This window comes from Anopheles marshallii, chromosome 2 (assembly GCF_943734725.1).
Source record: "Anopheles marshallii chromosome 2, idAnoMarsDA_429_01, whole genome shotgun sequence".
Lineage (NCBI taxonomy): Eukaryota > Metazoa > Arthropoda > Insecta > Diptera > Culicidae > Anopheles > Anopheles marshallii.
The window spans coordinates 12,268,052-12,282,867 of record NC_071326.1 but is presented as its reverse complement, the minus strand read 5'-3'; the positions used below and the strand labels follow the sequence as shown (position 1 = coordinate 12,282,867).

Below are 14,816 nucleotides of genomic sequence, written 5' to 3'. Positions count from 1 at the left end.
GTTGCTGAGCAAGTTTGCGGAGTCTTAGTCCGAAACAGTGGCTACTGCCGCAAGTGTGCAGAACAATCTACCGGTCCCTTCCACCGAATCGGAAACGGGTCGATCTGTCTCTCCCCCCCCCCCATCTCTCTCTCTCTCTCTGTGTGTTACCTGTAACAATCGCGCCGAAACTGTTTCGGTATCCCACACTCAAGAGTGGCCTCTAATCGTACGCTCAAACGCTCGATCGTCAATTTCATATCCGCACATGGATGCGCACAGCAAATTGAAGCCCACCCTCGAGGACTACATCCTAGAGATGGAAACCCGGCCACCCGACAGTGGTCAGATCACGGAAAAGGACGTGTGGGCGCAGCTGCACCAAAAAGAGGCCGATCTGCTGCTGGCCGCCGAGCTCGGCAAGGCACTGTTGGAGAAGAATGAGGAACTTAAGAAGAACCAGGAAAAGCTGATCGACGATTACTCGGCAAAGGTGGAGGTAAGTTCAACAGCGCTGGGAGAAGGGTTTTGTGGGATTTTATTGCTCTACAACACTGCTGACGAGTGGTATAAGAATACGGCATCACTGAAGTACTCATCGCCGCACTTCACTGAGAGCAGTTAGCAAAGAGTTATATATCAGAGATAGCGCTTTCAAGTGTGCTTCCCGGATTGATCGCTTAATTTATGAATCATAACCTTTCGGTCACTGGGCTGTCTTATGTCTTGGAGTGTCTTGAATAATATGTCTTATGTCTTGGAGTGCCTTGAATATGTCTTGGAGTACTCATGCGAATAGAGCAAATCGATAACTGGTTTAGTTTCGAAGGCCTTTTGGCGAATGTAAATCGTGAAATGTCGCTTCTTCAGTAATGGGTTTAATCAATAACCATTTCTATAAATTATGATTTCCTCTGCCATTAAAGGGGCCCCAAGCGGCTGTCAAACCTGCGGAGCACAACACACTGAGAGGAAATCCCCCTTTCATATCCAAATGCCAGTGTGATGTAGATCAAATCTGTCTGCGCTTCAAACTGGTCGCCCTTGAAAAGTTCCGACAGTAGACAGCTGAGCTGAGCGGAGATATGGTGGTTTATGTTTTGCAATGGCCACCAACTTAGACTGGACGTTTTTGAAGAGAAAACCTGAGAGTTTCATATTAAAGATTTCGGCACAAAAGACAGAATAACTCCGAATATTCACCCTTAGCTTAAAGATATATAGCAAGGAACTCGCTACCTTACGCTGGTAAAAGGGCCGTTTTGTTCTTTCAGTAAAGTGAAAGGATCGATCGCATATCCGCGATGGAACGGCATCCCTCCGGCTGTGGTGTGGTCAACTGTCGCACAGTGTCGGTGCTCAGTATCGTGCCACACGTTTGAGTGGGTGCCCAAACACACACACATTAACCACCTACCTGTGGTCGATTATGGTACGATCGGTGAGAGCACCGACGGTTTGAAACTGGTTTTTGCTGCGCAGAATATGCAACGCCATGGTACGCGAAATGGATCTTGCCAGTGTTGGGCAGGTCTTGTTTGGTAAAGGAAATGGTTAGAAGTCGGCAAAGTTTAGTCCCCAGTTGGACAGGGGATGACCTTTTCCGAACGTTGGTGAACGTCACGACATAAGCCTGGATGGAAATGGGTCGTTCTAAGCGAAAGCTGGACACAGTTTGGACACGGGTCACGTTGCGGCACAGTTGCCGCACATGTCCTATCAGCGTTTCGTGTCTGAGCGGATTGCTGTGGACATTCACTAATGTTGGATAATTTAATTAAAGTTTGTCCCAAAACCATCGTTCAGTGACGGCTTGGTGCGTGGTGCGCGACTTCATTTGGGTGGAGGTATAAGCGATTGAAAGTTTAATTACGTATGTCTATGTGTCATACGCTCAGAACAGGGGGAAGTAGAATACAGCGAATGGAGAATCGATCATTCGGACATGCTTAGCATTCAGTGGCCGCGTACCGTCGCTGCTAATACGGGTGAGATCAGCCTTCCCTGTCTCACTGGAGGGCCCTATCGCCGTGATCGTTCCGACCAATCCGACAAGGTTAGCCGCACTTATGTGCGCACCACGGGGTCTGCACCCGTCGAACGGCCATGCCCAAGGAAGCCCGAGAAGATTGTTCCAATAAATACGCTCACGGAGGGGAATTAAAGGTAATCCGCGAATTACGCCAACTCTCCCGGCCCCGTTCAAACACTGTCCCACCCCTCCTCCGTAAACCGAGGCCACAAATGCCGTAAATCGATAAATTGCACCTCCGGAGCGAGAAACCAAACAGCCAAATCAACTGCTGGCCATTGAACGGAGTTTGATGCCAGCCTGGGAGTTGTGTGTCGGGCTTAACTATTATTTTCGAGCGTGAGGGCCAGGCGCTATGAGGGTGGTCAGTCGGTTGGGTGAGAGAAGCAGTGGGGACAAAAGGTGACCAAAACGAGAAGACGGTAAGTGATTGAAATTGCAAAGGTTTTTGCAGGAATTGCTCGCCGTTGGATCGATGGATGAACAAACGGAACGGATGGATGACGTTATGCGCCATTGAGTCATTAGCTAAATAATTCAGCCTTACACCTCCCGCAAAGTCGCTCCAGTTGCAGCATGGGGAACACCTCCCGGGGAGGTTTTAGACGAACGCACATAAATGTATATGAGAGACCGCGGTTACAGACTGTATACTTAGCAAAAGCGCTCACCGCAAAGCGCTGCCTGTAATTAGTGTTGCGGCGTTAACGAAAGCACTCCACAGCGCCCCACCGGCACATTACAGTTGTGCCAACCACCGCCTCGTTTCCCGTCACAAATATTACGATCGATAGACGGAACGCCGGCGGGATAATCGACGCGCTCGCGCGAGCACTGCGATGACAAAGTCAGTGCAATTTCACATGACTTCATCCGCCCGAGCCCCATTGTATTTGGCGTATTTACAGAAAAGATTATGCAAAGCAGGGATGATGATGGGAGCAGATCGGCGTGATCGGCAATCGATGATTATTTGCGTACCCGCAAGGTAAAATCGGTATGACGATCGGGATTCGCGATCTCGCATCGGAGGATCGACGAAAAGTCAAATGTGCGATGATTGGTGAGAAGGGTAACCGCTCAATGCCGTGTAGCAAGCGGTCGGGCTTAGTCAGGATGCGGGAGGTTGACCTCATCGAGTGAACAGAGCGTGCGCACGGTGAGTCATACCAGGATCGACGAGAACGATCGGACGAAAGACTTCAATGCTCGGTTAGGCGACGAACGTATTGCAAGTTGCGTTGAGCAGTATGTTAGGGATTTTAAAATAACCTTGAGTCAGTGGTGAACTCGCGTATGAATAGAACGGTAACAAAAACCAACTAAAACTGAGTTTGCATTGTTTTGGAGGAGCTAAAATATTCTAGCTGTTTTTACGATCGTTTCCAGCCCTCCCTGCGGGGTGATGTTCCTTGTGTTAATTATTCTTTTTTGTGCGCGAAGATCGGGAATTGCTGGAAATGGTTGAGTGATTGATAGCATTGGCATTGAATTCATAATGCAGCCACAATACTACGGGACATTTCTCGCCCAACTCCTTGAGCCTATGGTGGTTCCTTTTGCCTCACTCGTTGACCTTGTTGAGCGAAGAGTGACTCACGCACGATGGTTGATAATTTCCCGTCTAGGTAACACCTGGCCAGCGGGAAAGGGGGAACGGAACAAAGTCGAACTGGGTTCACGGTTAGTTCACCAATTTTGTGCTACAAGGTTTCGCACCGCAAAAGAACAACCGCCGGAGCGGATTGTGTGTAGCGCGCACGGTTGAAGGGCGTTCCTTCGCATTCGTGTCATATTCTCGTTACAACCACACACACACACACAGCTGGTGAGAAGGGCTGTAGGTGAAACCTTTTATCTGTTTTCTCGCCCTGCTAAACAGCATGTCAACGAAAATGGGGGCCTTTTGAGCCATGTTGAGCCACCCTAGCATCGGGCGCGGTTTTGGGTACTTTAGATTAATGCACTTCCAAACGAGATAAGCGCGATTTGTTTCTTGAATCGCACCCCCCCCCCCCCCAGTGTGAGGTCCGCCCGGCACTTGTGGCCACCACTAGTGCAATCGCACAATCTGGCAAACCGCAGACCGGGGCTGTTTAGATAAAAGCATGCTTTTATTCCATTCCGCTCGCGGGTGGGGATTGATTGTTTCGTTCGATTCTCATCCCATCGCCAGTTGCTCTAATGCGTGGCTGAGAACGCACCCGAAAGTGGTCCGCAGACGCCGGTTTGGGGCGGGTGTACCATAAAGATAAATCTTCAAAATAGCACATCATGACCATGAGAAGCATGACGGTGAACGCTACTCTCCGGTGTGCGAGCTTTCCGCGTTTGGAAGGCAGCACGAACGGGGCGACAATTAGTTTTCTGCATGTCCAAATTGGGATGAGGGGGATTAAGAGGTGTGTGAGTGTGTTTCGAGAGGGTTGGCTGTGTGTTGGGTTTAAAAATGTGAAGAATTTTGAAGTTTTTGTTTAGAAACATTAAAAAGCGACACAAAGTCGCAATAATTTATTGATTTATTGAAGTGTAGTGTCTAATGAATCTTTGAAGAAAAATAATTTTCAAAAGAAATCTTCAGTTCCAAAGTCAATTGAGTCATGACTCATCTCTCAAAATATTCATGAATTCTCTCAAATTCATGAGGTCCCCGAAGATCCATCTTTTCTCAATGATTTAGGAATGGCCAAGAAATTATAACTTTACGTATCGCGTAGTCTACTAGATCGATCACGTAGACTCGTCATTTTAGATCACGTAGACTACTAAGACCGAGGGCCGTGGGTTAAAAAGTTCGGAGACTCCTGGCGTAGATCAATCCAACAGAATTTGTTTTGTTAGCCGCTTCACTAGTATTTAGCTCATAAATTAACCTTTGATAGAGATTCATGAACCTTTGAGGATTTATAAATCCTTGAAAAGTTATGAATCTTCAGAATAAAGACTCTGAGTCATTACTTCAGTTCAATGACTGATTCAGATTGATCTGAATAAGATTCTCCCAACACAACAACACTACTTTCAAATCTCGCTGAGGATTTCCCGTAGACGTTCTTCCGAAAATGCTAGTCCATAGACCAAAAAAGTAGGTCATTGTAGGACGCTGTGACCTTTTTTCCCCCCACCGAAATGAGGAACTTAGTGCGTAGAAAGTTGAACGATTTGTGTTTTCCCTTCCTTACGCAGGTCCTTTCGTGTCGGGACAGCAACAACAGCGTTTAATTTGACGCCGTTTTTTCCAGTCTAATTCCTTCGTCCGTGATCCATAACGGGAGCAATTTACTATTATTCTTATAATGTCCCCTCCCTCAAACCACACACACACCTGTATGAGCAGAAAGGTACGCGTTTGTCTGTTGTTTTTTTTTTGTATTTAACCAACCAACAAAGCGATCGTCTCTATGATCACGATCATCGTTCGTAATCATCGTAACGGCAGCTTGTGATGGCACTAAACGTAGTGCGCGCATTGTACGCCTCGCTGTCTACAACAGGAATAAGCGATTTAATGGCCTCCAGCTGCCGTTCAACAGTGGTGCGTTGCGTCGTGTGGTGCGGCTGGTGCGGTGTTACATTTCGGTGACATTTTCCACCCCAAACCAACGGTTCAAAGCGATAGCAACGGGAAAGAAAACAGAAAAAAACCCCGAAGCTATTAGAGCTTGTTTGCCATGTCGTGGAAGGAAACTTGAGAAACCACGGCCGCAAAATAACCTTTCCGGCAAATGGAGTTGGGTGTGCGTGTTTTTGCCACTGCGTACGAAGGAAATTGAAAGTGAGAACAGTTTAAAACTGTTCTGCCTTCGGTACTAACGGCACCGCTAACGGGCTGGTGAAACATTCGCACTAGTCGAAGGGTGGATTCTGTGCGATTGTGGCTAAAGTAGTGGAGATAATGAAGACCCGATTTACTAACCAGCAACTCCGTAAACAGCTCAATTCAACCACCTCGAAACCTCATTTTACTGTTTGCATCTTTTGCCACCACCATCGCGGCTCCGGCTGTTGAAGCTCAACAAACGGGCGATCGAGGTCGCTCCGAGAGGTGGCGCGTCCTCGTCCGCTGGTGGCATGTTGGCGTGGAGTTGCATAACACGCACGAAAACAGACTGCTCCTGCACGTTTCGTGCACGCAGCCATAATTCGCACAAACCAGTAAACAATTAAAACAGTGCCCAATGGCCCAACCGGCACTGGCTGTTCACGGCATGAGTGTTCTGTGGCGATCGAACCGATCGCGATCGGGTTATCAATGCTCAACGGCATCGTTATGCGTGTTGGTTGGAGTCCGGCAGCACTTACGTGATAACAGCGATGGTTCTTGCTGGTGCTGCTGGTTCGTTATCGATGGATACCACAAAGCCTTCCTAGCAAAAACGGCCTCCGCCGACGCCGCGCTAGCGATCGATGTTGGATAAATATTTTAACAGCTGGTTTGTGGGGTGTTGGAAGAAACGGGGACCAGTCGGCTTTACCAGCACGATTATACATGCAGGCGAGCCCGTTTGTGTGGAAAAGAGCTGTTTTACATCGCCCATCACATGTAGCGAAGGAGAGTGACTTAAGCACAACTTTCACGTCCTACCTCTTTGTCTTTTTTTTTTGTTCACAAAATGATCTGAATATTTACTAATAATTCGTGCCACACACTGAACTCCGAATCACAAACAGTCATCAACAAGCTGAACGATCGGGGAGAAACAGCTAAAACAAAAAGCTCCGAAACTAAACGACCAGAACTCGAACGAACAAACACGCCACACCGAGGATTATTGTGTGTCCCACGGATAGGTGACAAAGTGGTAGTGTCGAAACGCCCGGAAGGCGAATCGAAGGTGCTCCAAGCACCGAAAGCACCCACGCAAATGTGCCAATTTAAAACAAACTCCGATGACGTTAACCACCCGCCCGACGGTGAGATCCGCGTACCGGACCGATGACTCAAACGCCACACGCTAAAAACGGCAACCAACATCTCGATGGTCATTGCGGTCAGGGGAGCAGAAAACAGGTACCCCCCCCCCCATTCCCCCCCTCTCCCCGCAGCACCATTTCCTCACTTAGTTTTGGTGTGCAAGAAAATGGAGAAGAAAAAAAACGGCCCACTGGAACAGAGGCGTGGCACACCCGGTCATCTGTTTGATTGATATGCGATATGGTCGGGCGTTCGGGAGTTTTGATGGGGCTTTAAATTTCCATTTCAAATTCGATCACGCGTTCGAACAGCTCCGAAACCGAAGCTCCTAAGCGTGCGGGAACATCTTTTATGATCGAAACATCCAGCCAATTTCGTACGATCTCATGCGTGCTGTGGCGTATAAAGGTTTCGTCAACACCGTGTGCTGTGGCAGCAACCTGCGTTAGCCGTTGTGTATCGGTGCCATACGGTGGGCAATCCACGTTGCGTCCGCAGGTTTTTTTTTGTTCACATCCCTTTCGTCCCTCAATAATCCGAACCATTGCGTAACGATCGATCGATCGATCGATCGATTTGTTGCAGCTTGCGGTCGATGTCAAATCTTCTGCTGAGCGGTCTGCGGTCGTTAAACGGATTTTAGGCACACGCGTACCAACAACATTGGCACCATCGGCAAACTAACCGCACCGCTTTTTGCTGCAATATGGAAGTTCTAATTAGGGCTTAATTAAAGTTTTCCCCTTGAAAGCGATTCCTTTTGGCGCGGAATCCGCAAACAAAATCGGTGCCGGGTTGTATGTTGGTTGATCGCTTCGCACAACACACAGCATCGCCGGCGCCAATCGATGTGGCAAAGATCTAATTTGCAGCTGGCATGCCCTCGAATGGTCAATCATCTTAGTTTGTCTGTGGGGGCGAGGGGGGGGGGGGGGGAGGGGTCGGGAGGCTCGACCCGTTCGGACCAATTTGGTTGCCAATTCAGGCGAGCGAAGATTTTCTGGGTTTGTGGGTGAAATTAAACAAATTGCTAGTCGGATGGTTAGAGGTTTGCTAGATTCGTGTGTGTGTATGTTTTGCAAAATACACGTTAACATGTTTACGTGTTTTGGGGCGGGATTTCGAAAAATGGGCAACCATTAGAAATAGCTCTTCTTCCGGCGCTAACCCATTAAGGGAAGACGAAATGCCGGAGCATTCCAGAGCGGAGAGAAGTGGAAGAGCGGCATTCGGGGTTCGGTATGATATGATTTACTTCTTTCGGTCATAAATCGGGCCAGAATTTATGTCGTTCTAATTGTCTTTTCCTTACGTTGGCCATTGTTTTGCTTCGTTCAAACGTTGGCCGGTTCTAGTGTCTAGTTAAGAACGATTTATGGTTCTGTTCGTGCTTGATGAACGTGCCTTAAAAAGCGGCAAGTTCCGCCAAGGCTGTAGTAATAGTTAGCCCCACCGAACGCGTCCGTGATTCTGACGCGCATTCCGGGCGATAATTAGTCGCCATCGGTGCCGCCATCCGGCCCGCCGGTTGGCTAATAATGTGCGATGAGGTTAACGTCTTGGGGCTGAGGGTGTCGTTGTAGTTGGCGGTGCAGTTAGGTTGCGAGATTTAGGTGGTTGGTCCGTTTGTTGTACGGACGATAAATTAGTGGTCGATACCGTTACCTTCGTTCGCTCACGGTTCTGCTGTGGGTCAGATCTAGGCAAGGTCCACCAAGTGGGCCACTTTTGGGACAGGGGGGGAACACTAACGACTCTTTTCACCTTGGCGACATGACCCCACCCGGCTGACCTCGTGAATAATTCCCCCCGTATTGATTTCGAACCCACTTTCCCGCAGAACTTGGAGCAGGAAAAGTACATCCTTAAGCGACAGTTGGAAATCAGCTCGAGCGAAAATGAGGCAATCATACTGGAGCTGCAGGGCGACATCAAGCAGTTCCGGCAGAAGCTGGAAGCGCAGGAGCAAATCATGCGCCAGATGGAGCGGGAGAAGAACATGCTGATCGAGGAGCTGACCGCGCAAAACAGCCGGCTGTCGAACGAGCTGCAAAAGTCGAACGTGACCGAGCAGCAGCTGACGGCCCAGCTGCAGGAAATCAAGGAGCAGTGCAATCGCCGCACGCTCAGCATACAGGACCATGTCAACAGTCTCGAGAGCCTGAAGAACGAGCTGCGGCTAATACTGGAGAAGAAAAACGAGCTGGAGAATCGGCTGCACATGACGGCGAACGAACGGGAGAACCTGTCGATCGCGCTGAACGAAGCGTCGGAAAGGATACACATCCTGGAGCGAAGTACGAAGGAGCAGGACACCAAGTACCAGATGACGGTGCAAACGCTCGATCGGCTGGAGCGCGAGAACGGGACGCTCAGTGAGCGTTTGGAGTCGTTCGATTCGCAGCGCTCGTTGCACGGCGAGCTGCAACACCACTCCTCGCTGCTGCAGGAGATGAACGGCGAGGAGGAGGGTAGCGGTGCGAAGGACGAAGCCAGCCATCTCGTCCTAAAGGAGGCTCAGTCGGTGTACAAACAGCTAAAGACACTATGCCAAACACTGCGCAGCACTCACCACGATGATGATTCGGGTAGGGCACAATCGGCAACTGGGCTCTAGCTCGCACGTGTTAACGTTCATTTTTGCCCATTTTTTGCAGGTCTTCACTCGGACATGTCCTTCTCGTCGCTGGACAACACGATGGCGTCCGTATCGATGGCGGCACCGAACTCGGTGACGGAAGCAACCAGCGCCAGTATGACCGTGAATGACAAATTCAGCCGTGGCATGCTGTCGGCCGTCGCGGACGAGCTCGTGCACATCATCATGAACTTGGACGCGATGCAGTTCAAGACAATGTTTGAGCAGACGCGCTCGATGCTGATCGACCAGGAGGAAGAGATGAAGAAAAAGAACGACGTCATTATGCAGTTGGAAAGCAAAGTGAGTGGATCGTTCGTATTGCCATAGCGTTCCAGTGGTGACTTTGATTAAACTGACATTTCTTTCGTGCTCTCCCACTCGTCTAGCTGTCGGTGCGGGAGGTGGAACTGCAGAGTACGATCGAGGAGCGCAACCAGGCCCGGGAAGATGCATCCCATTCGAGTTTGGCGCAGGACGAGACGGTCGTCCAGGCACGCAAGGATCGCGACGCAGCTATCGAGCGACGTACAAAGGCGGAGGTCGAGTTGGCTAAAAACCGTGTCGAGCTAATGCAAGCCAACAGCCAGCTGCTGGAAGCGATCCAGCAGAAGGTGGAGCTGCTGCAGCAACTCGAACAGTGGCAGATCGATATGCACGAGCTGATCGAGGAACAGATGAAGAACAAGCTGATCGAGTCTAGTACAAAGCCGCAGCACCATCAGCAGCAGTCGCAGCAATCGTCCGGCGCTTCAACGGCCGGTGGCCGCAAGAGCCGCCTGCTGGATCTGTTCTACCACCGATAGAGCCTAATCGGTGTTGGAAGGCGTTGATTATGCAAAAAGGGTCGGGAAAGCATCCAAGCGAATGTGGAGGTTCACTGATGCATTTAACTTATGATGGTAGAGCACGAATTCCTTTGGACGCATATCCGATCGTACCCCGGTTTAGAGAGCCACCTCCGCAACCAAACGGTTGTTACGGTTGGGCGTTGTTACATTCTGCGGTTGAAGAGCGCACTTCACACGCTGGAAGTTTGAGAATGTGCGGAGTTTGTCATAACTGCCTCGCCAATACAACCTCACTCCTTCGACCAAAGGACCAGAATAGTTCTTGTTCGTGCCGCGATGCTGTTCGGTCGTCTTCTTAGGAATCTTTTTTGATCGCGTGGACTCAATGTGGATGGATTGGTCATCCTACTACCAGGCGAGTCTTACATCACATTTGCGTTGCGTCGAAACTAAAAACGATGAACAGTTACGTTAAAGGGAATAGGCAGACTTTCGAAGCACGGAAGTACCTAAGGGCGCCGGATTAGAGTAATATTAATTTTATTCCTTTACCTAGACGAAGCGGTATTCTTAATTTACCCCTGATTAACCTTTATGTGTCGCTAACCAAATCTTATCGTTAACGTATCATTATCCGGACGAAGGCTCCAGAGGTTTTAGTGCACGGTCGCAGTGTGTGCGCGCAGAGTTTTGTTTTCAATTGCAAGGTGTATAAAAAAACACACAAACGCACCGTTGCAAAATGTGATAAGAATGGATAAAAAAAAAACAAAGCAACAGTGTGCACGCGTATGAGAAATGCAATCACACTAAAGCACGGAAAATTAAACGGTGGCCTTTTCGTTCGAACGCAAGTGATACACACACTGAGCTGCTTTATTATGCGATAAATAACAGTGAGAGTTACTAATATTGAACATCCTAGGTAATGTAAGTGGACGGCTGCAGAGTGAATGCGAACGTTGTTTCCAATGTAACGTAGAGTCGACGACGGGCGAGGGGTGACCGTAGCGTAAAATAAAATTTTCTATGACCGTTGAAAGCTGCCCGTACTCGTTTGAGCCAATAGCGGTGCAGTTAACGCGCAGCAGGACAATGATTAATATTTGTATATACTCGTATTACTGCAAAATGTGAAGAATAATTTAACAATTTTTAAAATGACGCCTCACAGAGTTTTTTTTTATTTCATCCTTTATCAAAAGCTAAGCCAAGCTCAGGCCGGAAAGAAAAGTAAAGTAGCGTAGAAATATATCACCCATTGGCATAACTAGGAATTTATGAAAATCTTATCTTTTGGTTATAAATTTTAAATGCTAAAGAACTACAAAAATATTTTGTCCTGCCGACTGCCGTTTGGAACTGCCGTTTTGAATAGTTGGCTGCGTTCGCTCGTGATTGTTGAATGACGCAGCCGAACGTCATTTCAGCTCTGACGTTTATCCCGATGTGCTGACAACTTGACGTTGCACAAAGGAAAAAATAATTGTAAACAACATCAAATAAACATCGTCATTGTCTGCTGAAAAACGAATTTGCTGCAATTTCGTCACACATATTTACCATCTTCTAATCGTCTACTACATTTAGTGCAACATGGTAAGTGTGCTGCGGATTGTAAATGGTTCGGGTATGTGTTCATGCGCTTGGCTGTAGTTTCAGTTCAACGGGTTCAACATGATGTTTCCGGACCATTCGCGCCTGTTCAAAACGACGTACAAATGCTACTCAGTGTCGATGCTGCCAGGCAACGAACGGCAGGATGTAGAGAATGGTGGCAAGATTATAATGCCACCGTCGGCCCTCGACCAGCTGACGAGGTTAAATGTGGTGTATCCGATGCTGTTTAAGATTACGAACGGTACGATCAATCGCAGTACACACGCGGGTGTGCTGGAGTTTGTGGCGGATGAAGGTAAAATCTACATGCCCTACTGGATGATGCACAATCTGGCACTGGAGCAGGGCGACATCGTGGAGATCGAGAGCGTCTCCATACCGGTGGCAACGTATTCCAAATTTCAACCGCAAAGTGTAGAATTCTTGGACATTACCAACCCGAAAGCGGTGCTCGAGAATTGTCTGCGAAATTTTGCCTGTTTGACGACAGGCGATCTCATTGCGATAAATTATAACAATACAACGTACGAACTGTCCGTGCTGGAGACAAAACCTGGCCCGGCCGTAACAATCATTGAATGTGATATGAATGTTGAGTTTGCGCCACCGATCGGTTACACAGAGCCGGAACGAAGGGAGAAAGAGGAGGAACCAATGACGATTGACCCGACAGAGTTGATGCCGGAACCGATTGGATTCGTTGCGTTCAAAGGCGAGGGCACTAGGTTGGATGGCAAGAAGAAGAAGGACAACGGAACGAATGACGTTCCTCCGGTGCAGCGGCAAGCATACGTACGAGGCATCCCTGATTATGACCACCCCTACGGATTGCTAAGGTTCGACCGCAGTGTGCGAAAGTTGGATCAAATTGAATCGAAATCGGAAGATAGTAAATTCCAAGAGTTCCAAGGTGAAGGCTGCAGTTTGAAGAAGAATCGGAAATAGACGTGAACGATCTCCAGTAAATCAATGAAGGACTGACCCCACGTGTGTTGTCGTACGTTTTTTCGTGTGTTGCAAACTTTATATTTCCGTCTCTTCATAACTGATCTTATAAATTCCTGTGGTAGATAAAATCATGAACTCAATGAAATACGCGTTTACCTCCTGTAAATGATGGGACTCCTCACGACGAGTTTCCTTCTTGTTGTAATACCCTTCGATACACGGGATCCGAATGGACTAATACACGTTTCGCTTATACTACGTTTCATTGCCGCCTTCTTCTAAATACGTTTGGCTAGTTTGCGGCGAAACTAAAAATGCTACAACGAGAGGGAAAGAAGGCATACACCAATTAGTATGAATCAATGTGCGCACATTGCAGCGCTTTTACCTTCACTTATTTGGAACGGTAGAAGAACATCGCAAAATGGGAAACTAGGAGAGAGGACATGCCGTTGGAATGTAGCCACTGAACAGCGAAACTAAAATCGCTTCAGGAACTCCTCCGAGCAGATGCGCGCCCGGGCATTGACGGCCAATTTCATCTCGCTGATCTCCTTATCGATCTCCTCCATGAAGTGGATAACAAAGTCAACCAGTTTGTGCTTGTACATCTGCTCGGTGTGAAAGTTCGTGATGAGGAAGCTGATGTCGTACCCGTCGATCGGTTTTCGCCGCAGGATGATGAAGTTTTCTGCCCGCATCATCATGAACCGGGTGAACTTGTGGCAGAGGATCTTCTCAATCTCGTCCGCCTGCTTCACGGCGATGCTGATACGCACCGAATTGACGCTCGTTTCTATCAGAACGCGTTCCTTTTCGTTACGCGATATCACAACCGGGGTCAGCAAAAGTTCCTTGCTGCTGCGGACCTCCACTTCGGGTTTGTTGTGCCGTTCAACCACCTGGGAGGAAAAGTTGCTCAGGCACATTGCCGCCGTGAGGGTGTGACGAACAGCGGTCAGATAAGGCTTTAGCGTAGCGGCCATGTTTACTGCTTCCGTTTCTTACTCGCCGTTGGGAGTTTTTCCTGCGGAACGTGTCGAAGATCGAAGAGAAAACACAAATAATGATGAATCAGATTGTTGGTGTTTATCGGGAATATTTTTCATACTTTCACACCCGCCCAGATAAAAAACACGAATGTGCGGATGTGTGCGTGTACTGTAAATTGACAGTTCGGGTTTGACAGCATCGGTCACACCGGGAGGCCTGTATGCCGACAATGGACATTTTACATTTTCCGTTAATATTAAAGTTACAAATTATCAGCCAGTTTAGGGCATTTCTGAACAAATTTTGCATAAAAGAACCCAATTTTCTTTGCTGTTTAACTGTGGTCTTTGCTTGGGTTAGGTTTTGAAGGAGGATGTTTATTTCAAAATTTAAAATAACGTGCCAATTCCAACATACCCACACCAGCAGTAGTTCCGACTCATCCAAAGTTTGAACCAAAGAAAGATATCTTCAAGTTTTTGAGCAATTCGCGTCTGTAGTGAACCTCGTCTATTTCTTTTTGTAAAAATTGTGCAAAATATATCGCTAAAAATAACGAGGCCATTCCATTAATGATTTAGTGTTTACAGTTTGTCTAGTATGAATTGATGTGGTATATAGGGTCTTCATGCATCCCATCTAGTATGCATCAAATCGGAAAAAACTTTGATACAGTGCGTGGCGCGACACTAAACCCCAGGGAATAAGCAAAAACCAGGACGTTTTTTTTCTTATCAAACTTCAACCTCCAATCAAAGTGTGCATTAGAATGTGCAGGGGTAAGTAAGCAAAACTTTTCACTTTACTTGCCCGGTATCCGCAGTTCCCGTACCACTCGTCTAGTGGACAATCAAATTACATTTTTCTTCGTGGCTCTAAGCGGAAGGTTAGTGGTGCTGT

The 14,816-nt window shown here is 48.0% G+C and overlaps 3 protein-coding genes across 3 annotated transcripts; 2 read left to right on the top strand and 1 right to left on the bottom strand.

Annotated features, from left to right (window-relative positions):
- Positions 1 to 247: 247 nt before the first annotated feature.
- On the top strand, positions 248 to 10,370 carry LOC128707502 (bicaudal D-related protein homolog). The gene is made up of 4 exons (XM_053802456.1): positions 248 to 478; positions 8,767 to 9,514; positions 9,584 to 9,867; positions 9,954 to 10,370. The coding sequence occupies exons 1-4, from the start codon at positions 248 to 250 to the stop codon at positions 10,368 to 10,370; spliced, it is 1,680 nt and encodes a 559-aa protein (XP_053658431.1).
- A 1,581-nt stretch (positions 10,371 to 11,951) lies between these two features.
- Positions 11,952 to 12,920, top strand: LOC128710146 (ubiquitin fusion degradation protein 1 homolog). Its single transcript, XM_053805187.1, has 2 exons — positions 11,952 to 11,972; positions 12,018 to 12,920. The coding sequence occupies exons 1-2, from the start codon at positions 11,952 to 11,954 to the stop codon at positions 12,918 to 12,920; spliced, it is 924 nt and encodes a 307-aa protein (XP_053661162.1).
- A 482-nt stretch (positions 12,921 to 13,402) lies between these two features.
- Positions 13,403 to 13,924, bottom strand: LOC128709773 (actin-related protein 2/3 complex subunit 4). Its single transcript, XM_053804792.1, has one exon. It carries the CDS (start codon positions 13,907 to 13,909, stop codon positions 13,403 to 13,405), a length of 507 nt encoding a protein of 168 aa, XP_053660767.1. The 5' UTR covers positions 13,910 to 13,924.
- Positions 13,925 to 14,816: the final 892 nt, after the last annotated feature.

Coding starts and splice junctions, on each gene's coding strand:
- LOC128707502 (XM_053802456.1), top strand. CDS start 248: ATGGATGCGCACAGCAAATTGAAGCCCACCCTCGAGGACTACATCCTA. Junction 9,515..9,583: donor TCACCACGATGATGATTCGG/GTAGGGCACAAT, acceptor CATTTTTTGCAG/GTCTTCACTCGGACATGTCC. Junction 9,868..9,953: donor TTATGCAGTTGGAAAGCAAA/GTGAGTGGATCG, acceptor CCACTCGTCTAG/CTGTCGGTGCGGGAGGTGGA.
- LOC128710146 (XM_053805187.1), top strand. CDS start 11,952: ATGGTAAGTGTGCTGCGGATT. Junction 11,973..12,017: donor TGGTAAGTGTGCTGCGGATT/GTAAATGGTTCG, acceptor CTGTAGTTTCAG/TTCAACGGGTTCAACATGAT.
- LOC128709773 (XM_053804792.1), bottom strand. CDS start 13,909: ATGGCCGCTACGCTAAAGCCTTATCTGACCGCTGTTCGTCACACCCTC.